The sequence below is a fragment of the Lampetra fluviatilis genome, chromosome 7 (genome assembly GCF_964198595.1).
Source record: "Lampetra fluviatilis chromosome 7, kcLamFluv1.1, whole genome shotgun sequence".
In the NCBI taxonomy this organism is placed as follows: Eukaryota; Metazoa; Chordata; class Hyperoartia; order Petromyzontiformes; family Petromyzontidae; genus Lampetra; species Lampetra fluviatilis.
In genome coordinates, this window is record NC_136281.1 from 10,965,914 (window position 1) to 10,990,504 (window position 24,591).

Here is a 24,591-nt window from a genome sequence, read left to right on the forward strand (position 1 = left end):
TACATTATTTAACATATTTTTCGACCAGATAGTTTGAGAAGCTTTCCATGGCTGTACAATAGGAATTCACATCTGGTATAGATACAATGGGAGGCTGATCGATGCCCGGGTGCAGTCAAGGGATGGCTCCCCATTGGTCAACCATGTTATTCTATATGCTGATCTGGTAATATCTGCTCACTCTGAGAAGGAGTTGGAGGCTCTCTTGCTGAACCTACAGCATGCCACTAAGAAGTGAGGCCTTAGCATAGGGGCCCACAAAAGCTAAGGACCTACCTGGGTCTTTTGAGTCATATGCATGTTGAACTTCAGCTTATTTAGCCAACTCCGGGATATCGGAGGTGGGGAAAACACTCCACCCCCTCAACTGTCATCAAATACTCCACCCCCTCCACTCCCCAGGAGTGATGGGGCAGGTGTGGAGAGAGTAGAAAAGTTTCCGTACCTAGGTAGTGTGCTTATTGCCAGCTCCGGTTTGGCAGCAGAGGTCTCACTCCGAATCAGTCGAGTGTCTTTATCTTTTCATCAGCTACGCAATATGTACTTGTACTGGGTCTGGCCGATTAATTGGTCAGGGAGAATATAAGATGGTTGGATGTGTGACGTTGTGCTGTAATTCATACGAAGGCCATACCACGTGTCCATTGCCACCTTGAAGCAAGAGGGCCCAGTTTGCAAGGCGGGACAGCAAGCGGGGAACGCGGTCCCCTTCACTTATGCCGTGAGGCTCGTCGTCCTGTAGGAGCTGCTCACTTTTGACTCCTGTGTATGCATCTGCCTGCCCGCCGTACCTTCATTATTAACAACTTGCAGCTCAGCACACAGCAGATGCCAGCGCAGCGCGACTCACGACCTCCTCTTGATACCAAGATCCAGGATGGTCACGTCTATGTGCCGCTTCTCGGTGGCAGCCCCCACAGTCTGGTACGCCATCATCCCTCTGCACATTCGCAGCATCACCTCAATCGCCTCCTTCAAGAGAGACTTAAAAACTCACCTCTACAATCGTGCTTTCGAGCGACTCTGAGCTTGGCTCTGCGCCTCTGAGTTGTGGCCGTTATGTCCGCAAATTTGCGCGCGTTATAAATTGCATTATTATTATTCCGCTTCCCACCACAAATGCAAAATACAACCAACCTGTCATCCCAATAAAGCTTTGTACCCGTGGCACACCACGGGATGGGGAGCAAAGTTGAGGATATAATGCATGGAGAAAAGAGAAAGGATTGGGAAAAGGAAAGCGATGCCAGGATGGAAGTCCCAAGACGGATGACTCAAGGTGAGCAGCAAGAAGAGAGGAGGAGGAGTGGCCGGGCAAAGATGTCGGGGATGAGAAGGTGATGACGATGATGAGAGGGTGATGACGATGATGAGAGGGGTGAGAGGGGAGGGAAGAGAGGGAGACAGAAGAAAGCAGCGAGCAGGCGTGAGCTGCAAGGAGTAGTAGCGTCTGTTTTCACAGGTGGCGGGGAGAGGGGAGGGTTTCAGAGTGGGCGTGGTCACACAGAAGTCACGTGGTTTACAGGAGGCTTCAACTGGCTTAGATATATAGATGCAGGACCCTGATGAAAAGAGTATTGAGGACCCATTCAGGGTTTCCTGAGTGAATAAAGGACATTATTCACTACAGCACTACCTTCGCATTTGCGTGGGATAAAAAATACGTGAAAAGAAAGCAATTTGGATTTCGTATGCACCCCCTGCAATGTCTATACATTGCATTATTAGTGTCGAAATAGCCATATGCTTTGAAGTAATTTCTAAGACTTGTGGACAGACAATATTGTAGGTGGATACGCCACGATAACCCTCGATCTTCCACTCTCCTCTACGAATCAGGTCCTGGTTTCAGCGATGCAGTGCAAGGCACCTTCCAATTACATGATCATTTACAAATGGTGCCCGATTGGATGTTCCCAGGAGTTTTCTTGAATTTTTGGCATCAAAACGTTGGAAATTCGAAAAGGCGACGATTTTCCAGGAATCTCCTTGGCAAGAGAAAAAATGTTGGTTGTCTTCATATGTCCAGGGAATGAACCGTTTGGGGGATCTACAGCATGACGGACGGACACTTGCGAATTATACATATATTAGAATATTTATTTATACTGGAGGAATCCGATGAGCCAAAAAGCTTTTTGTCACAAATGTACAGTAGATGTCCATATATATAGATAGATCAGGGGGAATGGAGGGGGTGGGAGAGTGGACAGCGCACTGCACTATGAACCCGGTGACGTGAGTTTGTTTCCTGGCCACGGCTTGCATCAGTGGCGCGTGATATCACGATCGGTACTGGTCCTTCCTTAACCATCCCACCTTCACCAACCTGCAGAGATCAGCATCGTGAAGTGTGGTCAAACAACCCCCATGATGGCCATATAATGGGTGGACCTTCATCCAGCAGTGGGTTGCAAAAAGTTACGTAAATTATTGTTCGTTATTAATACTGCCAACTATTTTGAACGACGCCTAAAAGTCCCGCTGGTTTTGCATGAATGTGTGGGAAGCCAAGTTGCGCCTTTTGAGCTTTTCCTGACCAGCAGTGGTCGTGATGGGGTGGGGGTTAACCTCGTTAGGCAGCCACTAGTGCTCAACCCTTTGAAAACTCATTAATTGGCTCTAATTACAGACACCACCAGAGGCACGAAGGCATTTTTTTTTTGCAACCGTTTAACGATTTGATGTGGCTCAAATTATCATTAAAAAACACACTGTGCTGTACATTAAAATTACCTGTCGTCTCCCCGCACCGCTCCCACCCCTCCGCTGCCATCAAAAACAAAGACGCACACACTTTATTTTGCGAGTGGCTAAGGTTTGAAATTGAATGATAACTTAATCATAGCGGACTGTGCGAGTGAATGAACCAACGCGAGATGATCGAGCTTCACCCAATTGTGGGTCATAGTTCGAATGAACGAACGCATCTTTCTTCTTATGTTTACCGTTCGGATTTGAATATTTCTATTGCCCAAGCTCTGTGGCCCTATATTGGGATGTTTGGTCAACTCCGCTGAGTGTTTATACACGTGGGAGGAAACCGTGCAGATGGAATACCGATGGAAATGAATCGACTTGATGTACTGTCATACCCTGACAAGCCAGGAGGTGGCGACCTCACAGCCCAGCGTGTTTAGGAGCTTGACGCATTTGTGTGATCCACCTACCCCCCCGACTGCCTCCACCAGAGGTGGGACAAAGTCATTGTTATGCAAGTCCAAGTCGAGTCGCAAGTCATCAAATTCATGACTCGAGTCTGACTCGAGTCCAAGTCACATGACTCGAGTCCACATCTCAGAGGTGGGACAAAGTCATTGTTATGCAAGTCCAAGTCGAGTCGCAAGTCATCAAATTCATGACTCGAGTCTGACTCGAGTCCAAGTCACATGACTCGAGTCCACATCTCAGAGGTGGGACAAAGTCATTGTTATGCAAGTCCAAGTCGAGTCGCAAGTCATCAAATTCATGACTCGAGTCTGACTCGAGTCCAAGTCACATGACTCGAGTCCACATCTCATAGGTGGGACAAAGTCATTGTTATGCAAGTCCAAGTCGAGTCGCAAGTCATCAAATTCATGACTCGAGTCTGACTCGAGTCCAAGTCACATGACTCGAGTCCACATCTCAGAGGTGGGACAAAGTCATTGTTATGCAAGTCCAAGTCGAGTCGCAAGTCATCAAATTCATGACTCGAGTCTGACTCGAGTCCAAGTCACATGACTCGAGTCCACATCTCATAGGTGGGACAAAGTCATTGTTATGCAAGTCCAAGTCGAGTCGCAAGTCATCAAATTCATGACTCGAGTCTGACTCGAGTCCAAGTCACATGACTCGAGTCCACATCTCATAGGTGGGACAAAGTCATTGTTATGCAAGTCCAAGTCGAGTCGCAAGTCATCAAATTCATGACTCGAGTCTGACTCGAGTCCAAGTCACATGACTCGAGTCCACATCTCATAGGTGGGACAAAGTCATTGTTATGCAAGTCCAAGTCGAGTCGCAAGTCATCAAATTCATGACTCGAGTCTGACTCGAGTCCAAGTCACATGACTCGAGTCCACATCTCATAGGTGGGACAAAGTCATTGTTATGCAAGTCCAAGTCGAGTCGCAAGTCATCAAATTCATGACTCGAGTCTGACTCGAGTCCAAGTCACATGACTCGAGTCCACATCTCATAGGTGGGACAAAGTCATTGTTATGCAAGTCCAAGTCGAGTCGCAAGTCATCAAATTCATGACTCGAGTCTGACTCGAGTCCAAGTCACATGACTCGAGTCCACATCTCAGAGGTGGGACAAAGTCATTGTTATGCAAGTCCAAGTCGAGTCGCAAGTCATCAAATTCATGACTCGAGTCTGACTCGAGTCCAAGTCACATGACTCGAGTCCACATCTCAGAGGTGGGACAAAGTCATTGTTATGCAAGTCCAAGTCGAGTCGCAAGTCATCAAATTCATGACTCGAGTCTGACTCGAGTCCAAGTCACATGACTCGAGTCCACACCTCTGGCCTCCACAGTGCTGGATTACAGGTCACGTGCATGGCCACCAGCTCCCAGCGAGCATTCGCTCACCTAGTCGAGAGGTAACGGTTCGTGTTTCGCACGTGTTTCTGCGCAAACTATAAATAATCCATTCTCACAAGCCCACGCTGGTACGGTGAGCGTACAAATAGATTCACCGTTACCTGCCTCGGACACGGTAACGATGGGGGCATTGAGATCACATCCACACAGATAAGCGCGACGGATTGTGCCACCGCAGCCCCGTGACAGATTGGATCAGCGCGGGGCGGCCTCATCATGCAGTAGCAGACAGACCACGGGCTCACGATGGTGAACACGGGCGTGCAGGGGTCCGCAGCGGCTGCGTTAGCGCGCGTGGGCGCAGGCGGTGAACGTGCCGAGCGGCACGGGGGCCACAATCAATCGCACCGCACCCCGTCGCCCGCCGCCCCCCCGCCCCACCCATCAGCATCCAATCTCATTTGTAGCAGTCTCACTAATGAATCCAGCACACGCTCACCTCCTCAAATACCACACACGCGCACATGAGTACAAAAATGACTCCTTAATATCACGTCGTAAAATTAAATCCTGCACATTCGAAACGTCCAAATTATGCATCTGAACGTAAGCGTGGTCTGATGCAGGTTAACACTGAACTTTCGGTTTCATACACAGTGTATAAATTGTATCGCATTGTGCAGACATGTGTAAGTTATATACAAACACTGTGTGTACATGTGCCACTACATGTTTGCCATGTTTTAGCCAATTGACACGCTGGACACCCTTGCGAATGAAGTGTTCCATCGCACGGAATTATCCAGGTGAAATATGTTAATAAGTAAAAATGTAATTGCATACGAGAGGGGCGATCGCAATGTCCACGTCTCGCTTCAACAGGAGGCCGCAAAGCTCCTCCGTAAAAATGGACGCAGAGTTTGCGATCTCCCCTCGTATGCACTGCGTGTGGCGATACTATGACTTCTCAAATAAAACGTTTTGGATTTTTAACGACATTATTTTTATGGATGATTTATATTCCACGATGATTTAAGAAGGCTTCATGCTTACAAAAGGGACCATCACCCATCACAACACCACGTCTGATGGTAAAACCGCAGGCGTGACGCCATGTTAGTGATGTTACTTTCTGCACCGCCATATTTTCGGACTGATCCGAACCAAATCTTTTGGTTCGTGTATTGCACACGCGCGTGTGTTTATGCGTTTACGTGTGTGCATGTGTATGTCCGCGCTGCAAAAGACAAAGATCCCCTGTATCGCCTTAATATATTGTTGAGGCAAGTGCTGTTAGCTAGCTTCTATGAAGGCCGGCACGGCACATCCGGGGGTAATGTGGCCAGCACCACGCCTGACGGCCTTTACTCCCCAGTGTCGATGTTTATACACCGCGCCAGGTGCTGATTTGAGGCTGAGTCGACCTAGGGGAGGCCCAGGACCGCTTCAGATAATCGTCACTGGTGTTAGCCGTGAGCGGGAATCAAACTCGTGTCGCTAGCTTCGTAGCGCAGCGCTCGAACCGCTACGCTCCCGTCCCCCCCCCCCCCCCACACGCACGCGCGCGCACACGCAAGCAATGCACGTGCACACGCAAGCAACGCGCGCGAGCGCTCGCACCTGTGCGCGGCGCGGGCGAGGAAGCCGAGTCGACGCTGTCCGCGTGCGGCGACCCCGTGTAGAATGCAGCCGACGCCGCCGCGCCGTCCGCCGGGTATAGCGACAGGCGCCAGATCCTCGTCGCGTCGAATAGCCGGCTGCAGCCCTCCACCGCGGCCCCCATCTCCAGCTCGCCCGGCTCGGCCGCCGCCGACAACAGCGGGTCCTTCATGTCCTCGGCCGCGACGGATGAGGAGGAGGACGAGGAGGACGAGGGCACGGTGGGGTCGCCGCGGCCATCCGGGTCGTCCGGGTGCTGCCGGTGCTGCTGCTGCTGCTGCTGGTGGTGGTGGTGGTCGTGGTGGTGGTGGTCGTGGTGCACGGGCAGGCGCAGCAGCTCAGTGCGTACGCCGCCGCAAGCGCCGTCGGCCAGCGGCAAGCGGCACAGCGACTCGTCCAGGTCGTCGGGGTCGGCTCGGGGGCCCGGGTCGTCCCCCGTGGGGAGCCGCGGGTCCTTGTCGTGCAGCAGTGGGCTGCGGCCCTCGGCATAGCCCTGCTGGTAGTCCATGGTGGCGTAGTCCATGGCGGTGCGCGGAGCCTGCGGACGGCGCGTGGGTCACGGTGGAGCGCAGTGTGTGTGTGGCGTAGTGGTTAGCATACCGCACGATGAATTTGACGACCAGAATGACATCACTGGTGTAAATACGAACAGGTTCTGGGCCTCTCCTATAACAAAATCCATATTTTTATATTTAGTTAATGCAACTGCATCACACAACGAGCTGCGAGCTGTAACACAGAGGCACATACTGCACATGTGAATATGTCTTCAGCCAATGAACGAGGGTAGCACTCTATCCAATACAGATGGGACAAATAGAGATAAGTCCACACCTGCTGCACCGCCTAGCGAGCCAGGGTACAGCTCCTTGACGCCCACGGGTAGGGAGTTTCACGGCATTTGTATGGTCCACCAATTTTCTCCTCCTCCAGAGTGCTGGGGTACAGCCGTGCGCCACCACCGCCGATATCAGTATCAGGGTAAAGCGGATGGAGTGGTTGGCAAACCGCGCTTGAGTTCGATTGCCAGTTATGGCGAACATCAGGCCCGAAGCAGCCTTGGGTGGTGGTCCTCTGCCTTTGTGCTCCTGATCGAGTTGTAATGAATTCCATGTTCTTACGGCAGGAACAAGCATATTCACGTGACAATTTCTTGCCAACTTCCCGGCGAGGTTATGCAGCCATTTGCAGGTGTGGCTCATATTGCAGACGTGAGGTGGCAATAATGACAATGATGACGATAATGACGGCGGTGATGGTGATGTGGGGTGGGACTGCTTCAAAGTGTCGATTGATGACAAAAAGCGTGAAATCGCCCTTAGCCAGAGCAGTTCCACAAATAGACCTTACATATGGGGCACCATTTGAAGGTGTTTGTCTATAATGTAGCAAATAAGGATTATTTTTTGGATAAATTAAAACGAAGCCATTTATTTTACCACGGTAAGGCCCTCTGAGCCATATATCTCTCCTTCAGAAGCGACATGGCCACAAATGATATCTTAACGAAGTGGCTTATGTGGAAATTTATAGCAGCCAAATACTTGAATGCTCTGACAGACACACAAAACTGAATGGGTCATGAAAACGTCACTTCTGCTGAGTACAGATTATGCATATCTGAATTACAGTCTTAATTGATTGCCATACAACAGCCCAACTAAAAAGCAACTTCATGATTATCGTGATGATTATCCACATGTTTAAAGTGGATGAAATGTACATTAGTAATGGTGGAACCGCCCACACATGTATCAACATAAATAAACCGCCTAGGCGGGGGTCCTGTATTTATGCCATGAAATGCCATGAAATGCTACAGAAACAGAAAGCAGAGCTCCGTATTTACCTTCAGCCAAGTTTATATACGGCAGTCACCAATACACTTTGACTCCGTACATGTGAACTCCGTTCCGTGGCAGGCACCCGGACTCTAAACATGTGTGCCGGGCGCACTGTCATGTCAAAGGGGATGGGGTGTTAAAACTAAAACTACTTAACTATTTTTATTGTACCCGGTAAGGCCCACATGAGCTACATAGCTCTTTTTTCTGAATGCAAATTTATAAATGCGGAGAAAAATCCACACAACCATGGGGAGAACATGCAAAATCCAAATATAGAAGTGTCAGGGCCGGGATCAAACCCACGACCTCATGTATACCAGGCGAGGGAGTTAACATCTCGCCACCACGAAATATGTGTCCCCGCTGTTTCCCTTCACAGCCCCCAACTGACCCAGGAGGTCATGGTACTCGGAACTCCCGGCCACGGCCACGGAGGAGGCTTGGCGGCTCACCACGAAAAAACTGAACCTCCTCAGTCAGAGGGGAGTGTGGCACCAGGGGCTCGCAGCCCTGAACTTTTTGACGGGCCTCCACATTGAAAGGGCTAGGTGCGAGCACGGGGGGCCTAGATCCGGACGTTCAAAAAATCCCCGTTAAAAATCCAGGTGCCCTCCTTCCGCATGGAGGGTATACAAACAGCACTGCAATCGATTCGGTGCTTTGTGCAGGAGAGAGAGGGGCGGTGGGGGACACCGCTGCACAGGCACTGTAATATAAATAAATAATGCCTTCGCCTTCTGGGTGTTCAGCAACGAATGCAGTTCACATGTACAGAGGCGCAGCTTAAATATACGCTGCCAAGCCTGGTGGTGCTCATTCAGACGCTGTCTTTCCGACAGACCTGTTCTTCACCTGAGGACGGCTGCTTGCGTTGTGGCCGAAACGTCGTGAGAATTATTTTATAATGTTTAATTTGTATTATTTTATTATTTCCCTTCTACGTGACTTTACCGAAATAACCAAGAAGGCGCAGTATGTCGGCGACCACTGTATTAAGAATATAAATCATAAAATGTTGTACAACAGCTAAAAAATCACACAATTCCTTGCTTGCCATTGTTCAACGCCCACAAGACAAGCCCTCTGCTCGCTCTGCTGCAGTCTCAATCTCACGACCACCGCTCCGGAGGAAACGTTGCGCTGGAGGTTCAGTTTGTTCAGCGGCAGAGCTCCCGTGTGCGAGCACGCGAATTTAAATCCCAACCAGGGGTTCACTGAGTACCACAATCATCACGAGTGCCATCATCATAATTACTCATCATGTATAAACACTCATTAATGGCGTTGACTAAACATCCCAATAAAGGCCCATAGAGCTTGGACAATTGTTGGCACAGATCTGGCTGCCTTCCCATTGTCTTGGGCTTCCCGCACCTCTGTGAGAAAACTGTGATTATTAGAATTTCTACGGTGTTTCGAGAAGCATTTACATGAATGACGATATATATAAAAAATAAAATGATGTATTATTTTCATTAGTCATCATCCCACAGGAGTCACTACATTCTCACAACCAGCTTCATTGGCAGGCTAATATAGCGGGGTTGTTTTTCGACAGACTGGTCACTGTCATAGTAATGTGGAATTTCTTCCACGAGCTGAGACTCATCGAAAAAGCCGACCACTTACCAGTCCTCCAAACAGCACAGAGACACTCTGATATATACACGGCAGACTCTCGATTATCCACGCTAATGACGGTGAGGACGGCCGCAAAGAATTCAAAATTGTGGATAATCCAAAAATGAAACGACTAATATAGGTATAAATTATTTTCAGTTAAGAGTTTGTTTTGTATCGACCGTCCGATGATGCGCGTGCTCAGTGAGAACGCTTTCCTGCTCCCGCGCAGAAGACTCCGCCCACGAAGCGGATTGTAGAGGCACGTCAATCAAAATCAATCAAACCCCGCCCACTGTTGTAAAGATATCCAACTACTGTACTGTTGAGGCGATCACGTGATCGCCTCAACAGTACAGTATTTGTTCGGTTTAAGTACGTGACTTGTAATAAACATTTCCAAGAATAACAATGTATAACTGTTTTATTATTATTAATTTGGGCTTAAGGGAAAATTCATGAGTTATTCATTTACGTCAAAATCTCAGGTGTGCGCAGATAATCCGTAAATCGGATAAACCGCACGCGTATCATCGAGATTTGAAGTTTTCGTGACTGCAAGGATTCATACTCTTTGTTTTTTTCGGTAAAGTCACGTAGGTAACATTTTTTTTAATGTGCGGTGTGCTTTCGCTAAGTTGTCCCCATCTGAAGAAGGACGCTTGTGTTGCGCCCGAAACGTCGTGATTTTATTTATTTTAATTTTTTACCTACGTGACTTTACCGAAAAAACCAAAGAGTATAATCGAGAGTCTACTGTATATCAGTGGCGGCTCCTGCAAAATCTCTCAGGGGGGGCAAATGTCTGGATGATTGATAAGGATAAGGTCCACCCATGCAATGGATAAATTAACAGCTTAAGCATGTAAAGGCAACTTCACTTCTTTAATATTAATGAAAAATAAAGTGACTCTTACAATACATCTTGTGTGTTTCTATACTCACTATTAATACAATCCACACAGTTTCTTGTATTAAAGATTCCACTAGGTGGCGACAAATAATATTGTTGGATGAAACGTGCTTACGTATGATGACGTAAGCATGTTAGTGCGAGCCCTCCCGGAAGCCATAGAGAATGCATTGCAGCGCCCGCCGTTCGAAAAAAAAACATCTTTGAATGTAAGTCTATGGGACCACTCGGGGCGATTCTCAGCCGGAGTGAAATCGCCCAAAAAGAGGCGGTACTCCACAGAACGTGACATGACGCTGATTGGACTATATCCAGAGGCTGACAGTGACGGCTCGCGAAACTCTGTGGTTGAATGACATTGGTGGTGCGTCGCCCAATCGCCCTAATGAAGAAACCGCCCCTGCTGTATATTTAATCTAGTGATTTCATGGTGTCAGTCCAGTAACAATCATGTTAAATAATAACAATCATGTAAACATTGGTTTCTCACCTAATTTGACAAAATGTATAATTTCGAAAATTTTAATATATTTCCCAAGCGATTAATATTTATCTGTAGCAGGGTGCATGGGAAGGTGTAGCACCAGGAGTGTGGTTGAGGGTCCAAATTCGAAAATTTGTGGCAAATTACTCAATTGGGAGTATATATAGCAATTATCACCCCCTATTTAGTTTTCACCCGGTTAACAAAAGAACCTTGAAAGAACATATTTGGAAGAGATCCCAGAAGTAGTTCCGTGAAATCTGCTTTAATGGGCCATTCTATAAAGCACACGAGGTGTGTACAAATGGACAATTAATCCTATGACATAAACAAGATAGCACAATCGGAATAAAATATGAATTCATTTTTTTATGATTAAGCATTGAATTGTCAATATTTACATCATTAGCTGCCATCACGCATCTGATAAGAGGATGGTCAAAGGCGAGCAAATGACAATGCGATGTTTTGTCAGTGTCTGCGTTTCTTTTAGTCATATTGTGGTCAACAACAGTCAGATTATCTCCTTTTCTATCAAAGTATTGGCGATCATCATCTACAACGGCAGTGCTGAGTCAATGGTGGAAACGTGACATTCCTATTGCTGGGAGCACAACTCATCTCGAGTGCAACGGGTCTCATCAGATTAGTGCAGAAATATCCACCGTTGTACTGGACTATGCTTCAACGTCAACGCTACCCCGTAATTGCCAACCCCACACTGGCCAACGTGGTGAAGTATGGACAGACAATTCAATCAACTGAGACGGCACGGATTGACAAAGGTCTGTAAATTATCATCATCATCATCATTCATCGCACGGCTGATTGCACCATCTCCTCCTACACCGCAGGACAATTACGCAAACCCACAAGAGAGACGGCGGTCACCGATCTCAAACCGTGGACCATTTTTGCAACGCTACTGCCCACAGTGATCATTCGCCAGCCGCGGCATTTCAGATATTCACCACTGCTTATTAAAACCCTACCGCACACAAGAAGAATCGTCATCATCATTCATCGTACAGTCCTTTTTTTTACTATAAAGGGATAATGGCGCGATGATGATGATGATGATAATGATGAGGATGGGGTTGCTTTCTTTGTCCCTCTAGCTGTGAACGTGCGGTTGGTTTTCTCTGGCCCTGTCCACCTACCTCCCTGCCTGAGCGTGCGTGCATTTCTGCCCACAAGCGACAATTAACGCTAAAGCGACGCGACCTGTTCTCATTAAAACTTGACCCACAATTAGTGGCCCCTCGGGAATATATTAAACACGTCAATGTAATTTGATGGCAAACTTCAGAATTAACCTATATGGCAAACATTACTGGATATATGGCAACTGTATATATGTGTGACACTCAAACTGCACGTGTCCAATACAGTACAGGTGCAAGCTGAGGGTCCAGGAAATTTCACTCAAGGATGGGATAAGCAACTGGGAGGTTTGGGACGAAATGTGGCAGGAAAGCGTTGTGGATGTGACTAGGAAGAGGAGGATGTGGGACACGTCTGCAGGGTGGTGGGGAGCAGGTGACTGATACAGGCATTGGAATGGCGACTAAGGGGAAGACCAAAACCCACGTGGTGGTGATGCTGAGATTCTAAGAATGGTCCTTGATGAATGTGTCACGAGTGTGACAAGGTGAAGAGCTCAAGCCAGACTGTGATAATGGTGGTAATGTGGCTGCGAGGAGAGACATTAGAGGTCACATGTCAATTTGCAAACAACCGCGGGATTGAGCAGAAGGACAGGAGTGAAGAATAGAAATTGGCAGCATTGGCCATCATGCCTCCTTGACCTGTGGTGGCATAGGGATGTGTCGACGTACTGTAGTGCATTCATACTCGAGGTGGATCGTTACATCGTAGGACTGTGAGAGAAGGCGATGGCATTGAGAGGCCTTCGTCCAGCGGTGGATTGATCATGGCTGCTGTTGATGACATTAATGTAACAGTCTCATCTGCTGCAAATCATCACCCTTAAGGGAAGAGTCTGTCAAAATGAAACTTTGTTTCACCACCCGTGCTTAGTCCTATCCAAGGTCCACTCATCAAAACATGTATTCCAAGAAATTCCTCTTTCGGGTTTCCGAGGTCTCCCTTGAATGAGGCAATCAACCTCAATGGACGTTGTTACCTGCGACAAGGAGGATAAGACAGAAACAAACTACTGCATCTCATAGGCAGTTCCACTAATTGGGCAACTTCTTGGAAAAAAAATGTCAAGCTCATTCTAATAATCAAAATAACAAGAACTGATTCACGCTCGGTAAAGCTCCACTGAGTCTAAAGACTCATTTTCAGGAGGGTCACGAGTTGGAATATTTGTTTGGATGCACGTGGAACTTCTTTTGCCACCGTACGTAGTCAACGTGCTCATGAGGTTTGGCCAATACCAGTTCAAATGAATGCTTTTGGCTATAGAAGAAAACCATAAAACCTGGAGGAAACACATGCAGTAAAGAGGGAGAACACAGAAAGTTTAACACAGAAAGGCATCCGAGTCATGCATCCAAACCGAGTCTTTCTTAATGCATTGCTACCCTGCCCTGGGGTGTCATTTTCAAGTTAGCTGTGTACAGATACTACAAAAAATAAGGCTGATTTAAGGAAGAATCACGGCTTGACACAAGCACGAAAATGAATGCACCATCCCCATCCCAGCGTGGATGACAAGTCAGTTTGTCTGAGTACGTCCAATGCTGTGGCATTTCACGAGCATTTCTCAATTTATTAAGAAAGGTGGACATATTATTTCAATCTGAATTACAGGCCCATTTGGTTGGCGGGCTATGCCTGAAGTAGAAAATCCGCGTCGTGACTGGACCGATGATTAACCGCAACTTTAAAGTGCTGGAAATGTGTTCGAAATTGTGAAAACTAGTTTCCTATTATTTCAACACAATCATGCGATGCTGTGCACCCCAGGCTGTCAAACACGAATTTAAATATTAATTTATGTACAAAAAACGACTTTAAAGTTATGGTCAGGAGCACTATATTGACTTCACCAGTGGTGTTACTGTCACGCTCATGCCCGTGGCTAGAACACTTTTTATTTTATTTTTCTTCGCTATTTACGGAGCTTCTAACGCTTGTCGGAACTGCCCGGAACATCCCGCGCATGTACACATCTACACACAGTCTTTGAATTGTTCATTGTTTTGACTGCACCTTTCATAACCTGGGGTGCACGCATCACCTGGGCGTGCGAGATGCCCTTTCGGGGAGTGCGAGACGTGGCCAGATTTTTTTTGAAGGTAAATCATCGAAACACCAAGTTAAGCACGGGCACATAAGTACAACTACTTTGTTTCATCAAACATATGTATTTATAAACATGATTATTTTTGTTACGATTGAGAACCAAAGGGGTGCAAGACCGCAGTAACAGTTAAGAACCACTACTTTAAACCAAAGACATCGGACTGCACTTGCTTCAGCTGCACGCGCACGGCATGCAAGGTAACGCACAGCGAATCAGCGTGCGTGTGTGGTTTATTCATTGACGTTCAGCTTGCGTATAAGGGTGGTATTTTTAGAAGAAGCTAAAGGGTCAGGTTTTTGAAGAGCTGGTATAGCCAAAGCGCAAATTAAACAGCAGACAGTGAGGGCTCAATATAAAAGTATCTTAGTCACCCCTGGAACGTTCTAGACGTTGTGCCATAGTCTGGCTCTTTGTCTCAGACGCCTACACTGACCAATGATATTTCTTTATTTCGTTGGTGTTGTTGGTGTCACGTCATCATCAGACCACAATGCCAATTAGGAAGTGTTGCAGGACATTGCATCACCACATGTCAGAGAACGTCCCGTGGAAAAGTTAACCTAAAAATGACCAAACTTGTGATTTTTGTTTGTTACAGTAATTGATTACCGGGATAAGATCATCAACTCACTATAATTACGGCCGTGCGTGAATCATGGGTGGCTAGAACTTAGATTTGAACGCAGGACCTCAGTGCTGAAAACTCACTGCTCTGATCCAAGGTTTATAAATGTGGCTTTTTGAGGAGGTATATACTCAAATTGCCTAAGTTTAGGGGGATGCACAATCAAATCGGAATATTGACTTGAGAGTGGAATGTTTGCCGATGTAGGATTATTCCAGTTTGTGTATGTATGTAAAATGGACTTCTTTCGCACCGTACATAGCCAACTGTACGAATTGGAGATTGCAACAATGAGCTGAAAAAACAAACCTAAAACCATTCCGCAATGAGATCACGTCAAGGCCGAATGTGAGTGAACAGTGACACTGGGTGTTTGTGTACCAGGTGGCCAAGCATGTTCTAGGAGAGACACGAGTTTTCAGAGGAGCGAGTTCAGACAGAATGTGGGAGCAGATATGTGAAGGAGATAGATGTCTGGTTGTGCTGAAAAAAGATGTTGGACCTGGAAGGCGGTGGCCTAGGGAGAAAAAAGGAGACATTTGAGAAGTGTTGGTCAAGAACACTAAAGGACGAAATAGCGGTGAGAGCGATGAACATGGTGTTGCGGATGACGAGGCTGATTGAGAGTGTGGCGATGAGTGGGAGATGAGATTAAGTTGGGAGAGATCGATGGAATTGAATGTGGCTGAGAAAGAATTAGATGAATCATCAACATGGATTTTGAAATCACCAACATTGAGCAGAGAGGCGGAGAGACTTTAGACCGAGGGGGGATCTACGTGACTTTACCGAAATAACCAAAGAATACAGGCATGAGGTGTTGGTTTGGTTTTGGTAGACTGTAGACAGTCGAGAGCGTGAGGTTGGAGGAGGGTGGGAGATGAAGGAAAAAATGCTTAAAAGAGGTGACATTTTGGAAATGTATGCTTAAAATTGTAATTTGAGATGAGAGAAAATCCACCAGGCCTGCAAGAGGAGTGAGCTGTCTACTCGTAAAGGTTGTAGGCAATATGGGACGGCTTCAGGGAGTACAACTTAGAAGGTATATGACAAGTCTCCGGTGATAGAGGGGGTGTCAGTGGTGCCCTCCTGCAGGAGACTGTGGATGAGTTGTGATTTAAAATTGATTGAGTGGACATTCGCAGGGCAACATGACCAGAAAGTGACGAGGCAAATACCATAAATGCCTGAGTGTAGTGACGTAAATGGAGTCACTATGGTGTTTAGCGCCAGCTACTGTCACAAGAGTGGAACTGAGCGTCCTGAGCCTCTCTCTGGCACCAGAGTAGCTATGGCATGGAAGCGGGCCCTAGGGGGCATGGTTCTGGTGACAGTCAGAGAGAGGACAAGTAAGGACGTGACAGTCTAGGTGAACCCGGGAGGGCACGTGACCGGGACAGGGTAGCGAGGGGGCCCAAAGGGTGGCTTGAGGGGCACGTGATCCTCGGTCGAGAACCTTCTGGTGAGATCCAGAAGGGGGCGTGGCCGAAGGAGGAGGCCACGACCGGGAGCATAAAGGGGAGATCCCGAGAGCAATCGCGGCTGTCAGTTGGAATGAAACCCGACGATGCTACGTCTTTTCGATCCTCGGTCCTCGGTCTTCGGTCTTTACGCTCGGCATCGTGGGTCAGGCAGTGTGTTACTGACTGACCCCGTTATGTAGTTACTCCCTTGTGGTCTAGTAACCCATTGTGGTCTAGTTAACCAGTATACGTTTATGTAGTTACCCTGTTGTGGTCGTGTAATATACGTGTTGCCTCCAAATTCAAGTGTGTGCCTCCGTAGAACCCACTACATTAGTATGGCTCTTTTAGTCCCTAGATTTGCAATGAAACCAGATAATTATTCACATGCCAGCTTCGCTCCAAATATATTTTCTCACAAATCTACGAATCTTTGGGTTTAATATGGCTCTCTAAAGTTCCGGATTTTTCCCAAAAAAAATCCTAAGAATCCGAAAGATGTAATTCAGCTATGTCTGCTCATGGTGACCCATGGCTCATGCAAACAGTGGCTGGGAGCATATTTATTATCGACAAAATAAAGGAAAAAACAATTCCCATTGCGTTCGTGTTCTCTTCTTCTGGCACATGCAGTGCTCATGATGTGTGACCATCGCCCTTCAAAAGAAGAGCCCGAGTTAATCACCAATTACTGCCATAGGTAAACCCCAGGTTTCGATTTAAAGCTTTCGTGACTGCAGGGATTCATCTTCTTGGTTCTTTCGGTAAAGTCACGTAGAAGGGAAGTAATAAAATAATAAAAATAAAACATAATAAAACAATTCTCACGACGTTTCGGCCACAACGCAAGCAGCCGTCCTCTCGCCAGAGGAAAGAACCAAGAAGATAAACCCCAGGTTCTCAATGCTGCTAACTCATCTTTCCTGTAAAATACCCCATTGAGTTGAAGATTAACAATTTTATTTGCTAAATCATATAATGGCCAGTAAGCCTTTGATCAAATCACCTGAAATGTGCCCAATTACATCAGATCTTGGAAACTAACCAGGGTTGAGCCTGGACAGAACGTGGATGGGTGACCACCACCATACATAACAGGTGTTATGGGCTGCAGTGTGGCTATGTTATGTGCAGCGGATGGTAGCGCAGAAAAAATCCGTTGTTGTATAATACTTCTACACTTCAGGGTCTGTGCTCGCCATGATGGAGAGATGTTAACTACCTCGTCTGGTATACAGGTCATGGGTTAGATCCTGATCCTGACGCCTGTTTATTTGGAGTTTGCATGTTCTCCCCTTGGTTGCGTGGATTTTTCTCCGGGTCCTCTAGTTTTCCCTCCACATTAAGAAATATGCATTGAGAGAATTTGGCCGTTATACATTTACACGTGATAAGCCACTTCATTTGGCTATCGTATGTGGCCAGGTAGCTTTTGAAAAAGAGCTATATAGTTTAACCGCTGACAAGCAAGGTGAAGTATGGTCATATAACCCCTCGTAACCCGCACGGCGTGGGGAGATCCTCATTCAGCAGTGGATTGTCAAAAGGGCTGCACTTGCACATATACATCTCGTGAACACACATGCGTACAGTCTCCACGCGCATGTGAGTGCTAATTCAGGAAGTCACCCTGAGTCACAGCGTCGGTGTTTGTGTGTAATTACTCAACATTGGTCAAGATTACGGAGCCAAAATAGAAATATGTAAAAATGCAAAAGAGGTGCACATTCGAACGATGTTCCAGAAGGGATTGAGAGCTGAAATGTGGCACAAATATTGGCAACCTCTATGCTCAGACTTGAATCAATTATCTGGCGATGCTGCTTGCTGCTGTATTGGCAATCACAATAAAAAAAAAACGAAACACTTTAACACGTAGGCTTTCGCAGCCAATATCATCCATAGTAAGGGCTTTTTGGGTTAGATCGTGAAAATATAAATGTGTCGTGAAATCCGCCACCACCGGACACAGCCAATTAGTGTGGTTTGTCACGTAAACAGAACATGCCAATTCGTTACTAGTGCAGCACACCGGTGTGTTGGAGAGTAAACCTACTCGAATTGTAAATGTTGTGGATTTAATCTCCAACACACCGGTGTGTTGTATTAGTAACGAATTGGCATGTTCTGTTTACGTGACAAACCTTACTAACTGGCTGTTGGGTGGTAGCAGATTTAACAACACATTTATATTTATGCTTTCTAACCCCAAAAAAAACATGCATTATAAACCTAAACACGTTTTAAAATAACACTGTATGGCCTTAAACGATACAAAAAGGGACATTTCAGGTAATGACTCTTCTTTATGTGCTACATAATAGGTGAGATTTTGGTCATTGTCCAAAATCTCACCTATTATGTACTTTTCTTTTAAGGCCACACAGTGTTATTGACGAATGTGTTCAGTTTCTTTTATGCTTGCAAATAGAAACGTCAGAAAAGGCAAATTTGTTCAAATTTGCGCCCACAAGAGGTAGCAGCTTGGAGGTCGATTGGTGTCACTCTGGGCTCAGAATATTTGTTGATACTGGGGGAATCCGATGAGCTATGAAGATCAGATGTCCAGTAGAGGCGGGTCAGAACGCTACAATAAATACAAAAACACGATAGGCGTGAAGAGTATAGTAAAAGTAAACAAATCACAAAAAAAAATACAAAAACTAAACTATTGTTTTTATTTATCGGGAAAGTCCACTGATCTACTCGCTTCAGAAGCGACTTGGCTAGAAATGACAGCTCAACGCAAATGGCCTTCTCACGTGGAGATTTTATTGCAGCAAAATAATCTAAACGCGTGCTTCTAAATGTCGAGGGGAAAACCGGAGAAAGAGAGAGAAAAAAAATCCACGCGACCACCGGGAGAGACACCGCAAACCCCAAATGTACAGCAGCCGTCAGGGTCGGGATCGAACTCACGACCTCCTGCACACCTGGCGAGGGAGTTTACATCTCAAATTTCATTTATTTGGCATAGCCCTGTGAGCCATTCGGCTCTTGAATCGGGTGCAACCGCAACAAACTAAAAACATGAACAAGAAAACATCTTAAAGTGAATTTCGATTTAAAGCTTTCGTGACTGCAGGGATTCATCTTCTTGGTTCTTTCGGTAAAGTCACGTAGAAGGAAAATAATAAAATAATAAAAATAAAACATAATAAAAGATTTTATTATGTTTTATTTTTATTATTAATAAAAAAATATATTTTATTATGTTTTTTTTTATTATTTTATTATTTTCCTTCTACGTGACTTTACCGAAAGAACCAAGAAGATCTTAAAGTGACTACGTGCAAACAGAAAATCCAAGAAAAGACAGCAAAATATTGCAGGAAAAGCACCGTGCACCAACACTGTGTGCACAAATCCCAGTGGGATGCAAGTCAAGTTTTCCCGTCTCGTTACAACGCTGACTGTCCCACCACTAATCTGGGCCGAGCTTTAAGAGCCCCAGTGGTTTGCTGATAGGCTCAGGTCAGAGATGATACGATGTACAGTAACTATTCGATTACAAAACTCGATAACGTGGGTCGGCTCAACGGCAGAGGGAGCGGCTCCCAAAGCGGAAAGCTGCGAGTTTACATCCTGGTCTTGGGGTTAACTCAGCCCATCATCATCATCCCTCCCTAACAGGGTCGATACAAGATAAATGAGTCACCACATCGTGTGAAAATTGAGCAGTGATCCCCAGCGAAACGGGCGTTGTCGTCTGCGAAGTAACCGCCCCCGCCAGAGGAACGTGGAATACACAGACGAGCTCGCCCACCCGATGCCTCACAATGCTCGCCGGAGCGAGAAAAGAGACTTAGAACTATACTCTTAGGTTTTTTCGGTAAAGTCACGTAGGTAAAAATAAAAATGATAATAGAAATAAAATAATTATCATTTTTATTATTTATTCTTATTTTTACCTACGTGACTTTACCGAAAAAACCTAAGAGTATGAATCCGTGCAGTCACGAAAGCTTCAAATCTAGACTTAGAACTGCTGTTGTTTCGCCGTGTTACAAAGCGCGTGTACCCATGTGGTCGGTGTGTGTGGGGGGGGGAACTTCCGCGGATTTCTCTTTTAACCAACGCGGGGCAGCCCGGGGGGCGCGCGGGGGGGGGGCTCCTTCAACACGAAGGGGTGGTGCGGGATTCCCGCGTCACGTGGTGCCCGGCACGCGCTCCGATTGGCTCATCCCGAGCGCGCGCCGCGCGTGTTTTTTTTTTAAAGATGCCCTCTCGCATTTTTTTGGACGAGGCCAGTGATGGCCACACACACACACGCACGTGTGTGTGTGTAGTGTCCACACACACGTGCACATTTTACCTGGACATTACACACACGTGTGTGGAAATTACACACATACACACACGTGCACATTTTACCTGGACATTGTGGACGTGTGTAATGTCCACACACACACACGTGTGTCATTTCCACACACGTTAACATTTTACCTGGACATTACACACGTGCACATTTTGCCTGGACATTACACACACACGTGTGTGTGTGGACATCTCACACACGTGTGCTCACACGCGCGTGTGTGTGTGGGGAGCGGTAGTGTAGCGGTTAGCGCTACGAACCTGGCGACCCGAGTTTGATTCACGCTCACGGTCAGCACCGGTGACGATTATCCGAACCGGTCCTGGGTCTCCTCCCCAAGGTCCACTCGGCCTCAAATGAGTTCGTGGTGCGATGTGTAGTAAACATAGCCACTGGGGGAGACAAAGGAGGCCGGGCGGGGTGCTGACCGCCCACCCCCTTCGTGTGCCGTCCCGGCCTTCATCGGTGCTTGCTAACAGCACTTGCCCCAACAGTCTGTTCAGGCTATACGGGGGATCTTTGCATTGTATGAGCGTGTTTGTAGATGTGCCAATGTGCTGATGTAAATGTGTGCCAGATGTGTGCCAGGTGTGTGTGGATACCTATTTTAACTGCTTATTTTATACATTATTTAGTGATACTGCATTGGCAGTGGCGCAAAGGACCTTTGCCCGAACCGTCACCTTTTAAGGAACCCTCCACTGTGTTAATGACGAATTATGTTGAGTTTGTTTGCAAATATAATAGCTGAGCTGCAGAACACCATGGACTTCTTAATAAGAATAAGCCAATTTTTAGTATTGCAATAAAATCCAACCGTGATGTGGTTTAATACATAAGTAGAAGAAAAACATGCATATGTATTATTACTTGCATGCATACGTTTTACTTGCTGCTCGTATCAACATTTATTGTCAATGATGTATACACCATGCTCTTACAACATACCCTGGTCAGTCAACTCATTGTCAGCATCATTATCATCAATTCTTGAAGGCTCGGTTTAATGAGGCAACGCCACATGATGTATTGAAGTCTTATCAATGTACTGGACTAGATCCGACCATACTCATGTGGATTTTTTTTAGAAGCGGCTTAGGGCCCAGTAATGCAGGAGAGGACAGCCACAATGAGTAGAGAGACGTTCCAATTTTACCTACATTTGCTGTATAAACAACTGCCTCGCACTATATAAATAAATGTATGCAGTACCACACACACGTGTTGTTGGTGGAGAGTACTGGGTACCAACTAAGGCCAACATTACACTTGTAGGTCATGAGGCCAACACCTCAACACCCTTGAACCCCAACAACCACCACCCATCAATCCAATACCCATCACCGATGCATCCATCATCACACCCCCACATGCATGCAAAGTCACTTACCCCTAACCCCTCCACAGCAGAGGTCGCAACCGGGTACCCGATACCCGTACCCTACCCGATACCCGGCTACCCGAACCCGGCCGGGTACGGGTACCCATCTGCGACCCTGGTGCGGCCGGGTACGGGTACGGGTAAGGAATCAAAACCCGTTTGCGACCTCTGCTCCACACTGCCACGCACACCACTAACAGCTCTACCAATAGTCACCACTGCAGGCCATTGAGGCCAGGGCCACGGAGGAAATATTTGTACTTTATTCCGTTTACTGTTACTGTACAGCATTTATAGGCTGAGTTCAAATTCCATTATTGGGTCAACCATGCCAATCATTCCTTCAGGGAAGATACAATCAGTGTCACTGTGTGGGAAGTCAACACAGATGATGGTCTTCCAAGATTATGAGTCCATGCCATGGGAATGTGGAATTTCCACCGTTGGTTTAGGACGGCCAAAGGAGATGAGCCCCTTGATATGGTCTCTTAAGAAGTGGGTCACACGCTGACTTTTGTAAATGGTGGGATAATTGAACTCCAAGCTAACTTGACCGATAAAGCCATTCTCTATTTAGGGCGCCATTCGACAAATCAAACCCCTTTCTAGAAAATTTATCAATTATTCTAGCCGACTGAAGTTAGCGCCACGCGGCGTGAAAGGCATGTTGTTCCTTTTTTTCACAGTAATCAATTAACTCGTCATCATTAACACTGCATCTCCCTTGATTGCAAATTATCTGCCCAAGGGCAGGTCCGCGGCTCATTCTCCCTCCATCCGATCCCACTCTCTTCACATCACCACCCACACCGCTCGGCACTCGGGTTCGTGAACCGTGACTGGGCCGAGGGCAGTTGTGGTGGCTTTCGCCTTCCTCAGTACAGTATGTTTAAGGTGACAGCATCACCGGATGTAGTTTGTCATATCCAGTCCTAACCACATTTCTAAAGGACAATTCTGATTTTGAGAGGGACAGTAGCCTTGGGGGGGCAATGTTTGGTAGGCAGAGGAGGTCCATAAACGCCACTAATTGAAGGGATCACAGACGACTAATCCCCTGCAATGAAAACTGTGGTTGAAGCAGTTGCCAAACTTACGTTGCCCCGATGCCAGAGGTCGCAACGGGTACCCGATACCCATACCCTACCCAATACCCGGCTACCCGTACCCGGCAAGGTACGGGTACGGGTACCCGTTTGCGACCCTGGTGCGGCCGGGTATGGGTACGGGTAGGCCGTGAGTCACTGGTGAGTAACCGTTTGTCACTCATTTCGGGTAGGGTACGGGTAGGATACGGCTACCTGTACCCGGCCGGGTACGGATACAGGTACCGATTTGCGACCCTGGTGCGGCCGGGTATGGGTAAGGAATCAAAACCCGTTTGCGACCTCTGCCCGATGCCGACGTAAAAATCACAAAAAATGTATCTGATCTCGTCAGACCTCAGTGCTAAGAAAGGTCGGTCCTGGTTAGTACGTGGATGGCCCACCGCCTGGTTTTCCAGGTGTAGCATGGGGCTACCAGGTGGGCAGTAGATGGCAGTGCTAGAGTGAAAATCCCTTTTCTGTATACACGCTTGGTTTCTCCAAATTCTCTGGCTTCCTCCCCACATGTAGCCAAAGACTAATTCATAAAAATGGTCAAAACATTCCCATACCTGTCAACCCCTTATCAGTGCCTACCTTATTACAGACCAATTCAGACCTTGTTGGTCACCCCGTGCCCTTATAAATCTCAACGTTCATCCTACAGAGTCCCATGACAAGGGATAAACACAAATAAATAGACAAAATTATGTAAAATTTCGATTTAAAGCTTTCGTGACTGCAGGGATTCATCTTCTTGGTTCTTTCGGTAAAGTCACGTAGAAGGGAAATAATAAAATAATAAAAATAAAACATAATGTTTCATTTCCCTTCTACGTGACTGATAAAAATAAAACAATATTTTATTTTTATTATTTCCCTTCTACGTGACTTTACCGAAAGAACCAAGAAGATAAAAATAATGTAACTAAACAAACACTGTTTTATGCATTAATTTTGATAATTGTCGTTAATGATGCCACTCATCATGCTGCTGTATGTGATATTGCATGCTGATGCTGCTGCTTGCTTGAGATGTTGATGCTCACACTCATGTTGATTTTTGTTTTATTGTTGCCAGGATTGAAACGACTGTACGCGGTATGGACCTGAAAACAACTCCCTGTACAAGAATACGGGGACACCGTATGGGTTGACAGGTTTGCATTCCCAAAGCAGGACGCCCTTAAACGAGTCCTGAGATTCAGGAATTCCTGGATAAATAATTGTCACTATTATCATTGTTGTGTTCCTATGCCCACGGTACATGGTTAATAATTCATCAAACACAACCATCCTCAACACTGAGTTACTACTCATCCCACTCTGGTGACAGGACCAGGAGGAGTTTGGTGCAGCGATGAAGATGATGGTGACCTCGGCTGGATGTG

At 46.6% G+C, this 24,591-nt stretch overlaps 1 protein-coding gene across 2 annotated transcripts in view; it reads right to left on the bottom strand.

The window, feature by feature from the left end:
* LOC144933566 (uncharacterized) overlaps positions 1–24,591 on the bottom strand; it is a 73,312-nt gene that overhangs the window by 35,975 nt on the left and 12,746 nt on the right. For both annotated transcript variants that reach the window (XM_078858486.1, XM_078858487.1), the window contains exon 2: positions 6,149–6,725. In XM_078858486.1, coding sequence (XP_078714612.1) covers positions 6,149–6,725 — 577 coding nt within the window. The remainder of the gene's footprint in view (positions 1–6,148; positions 6,726–24,591) is intronic.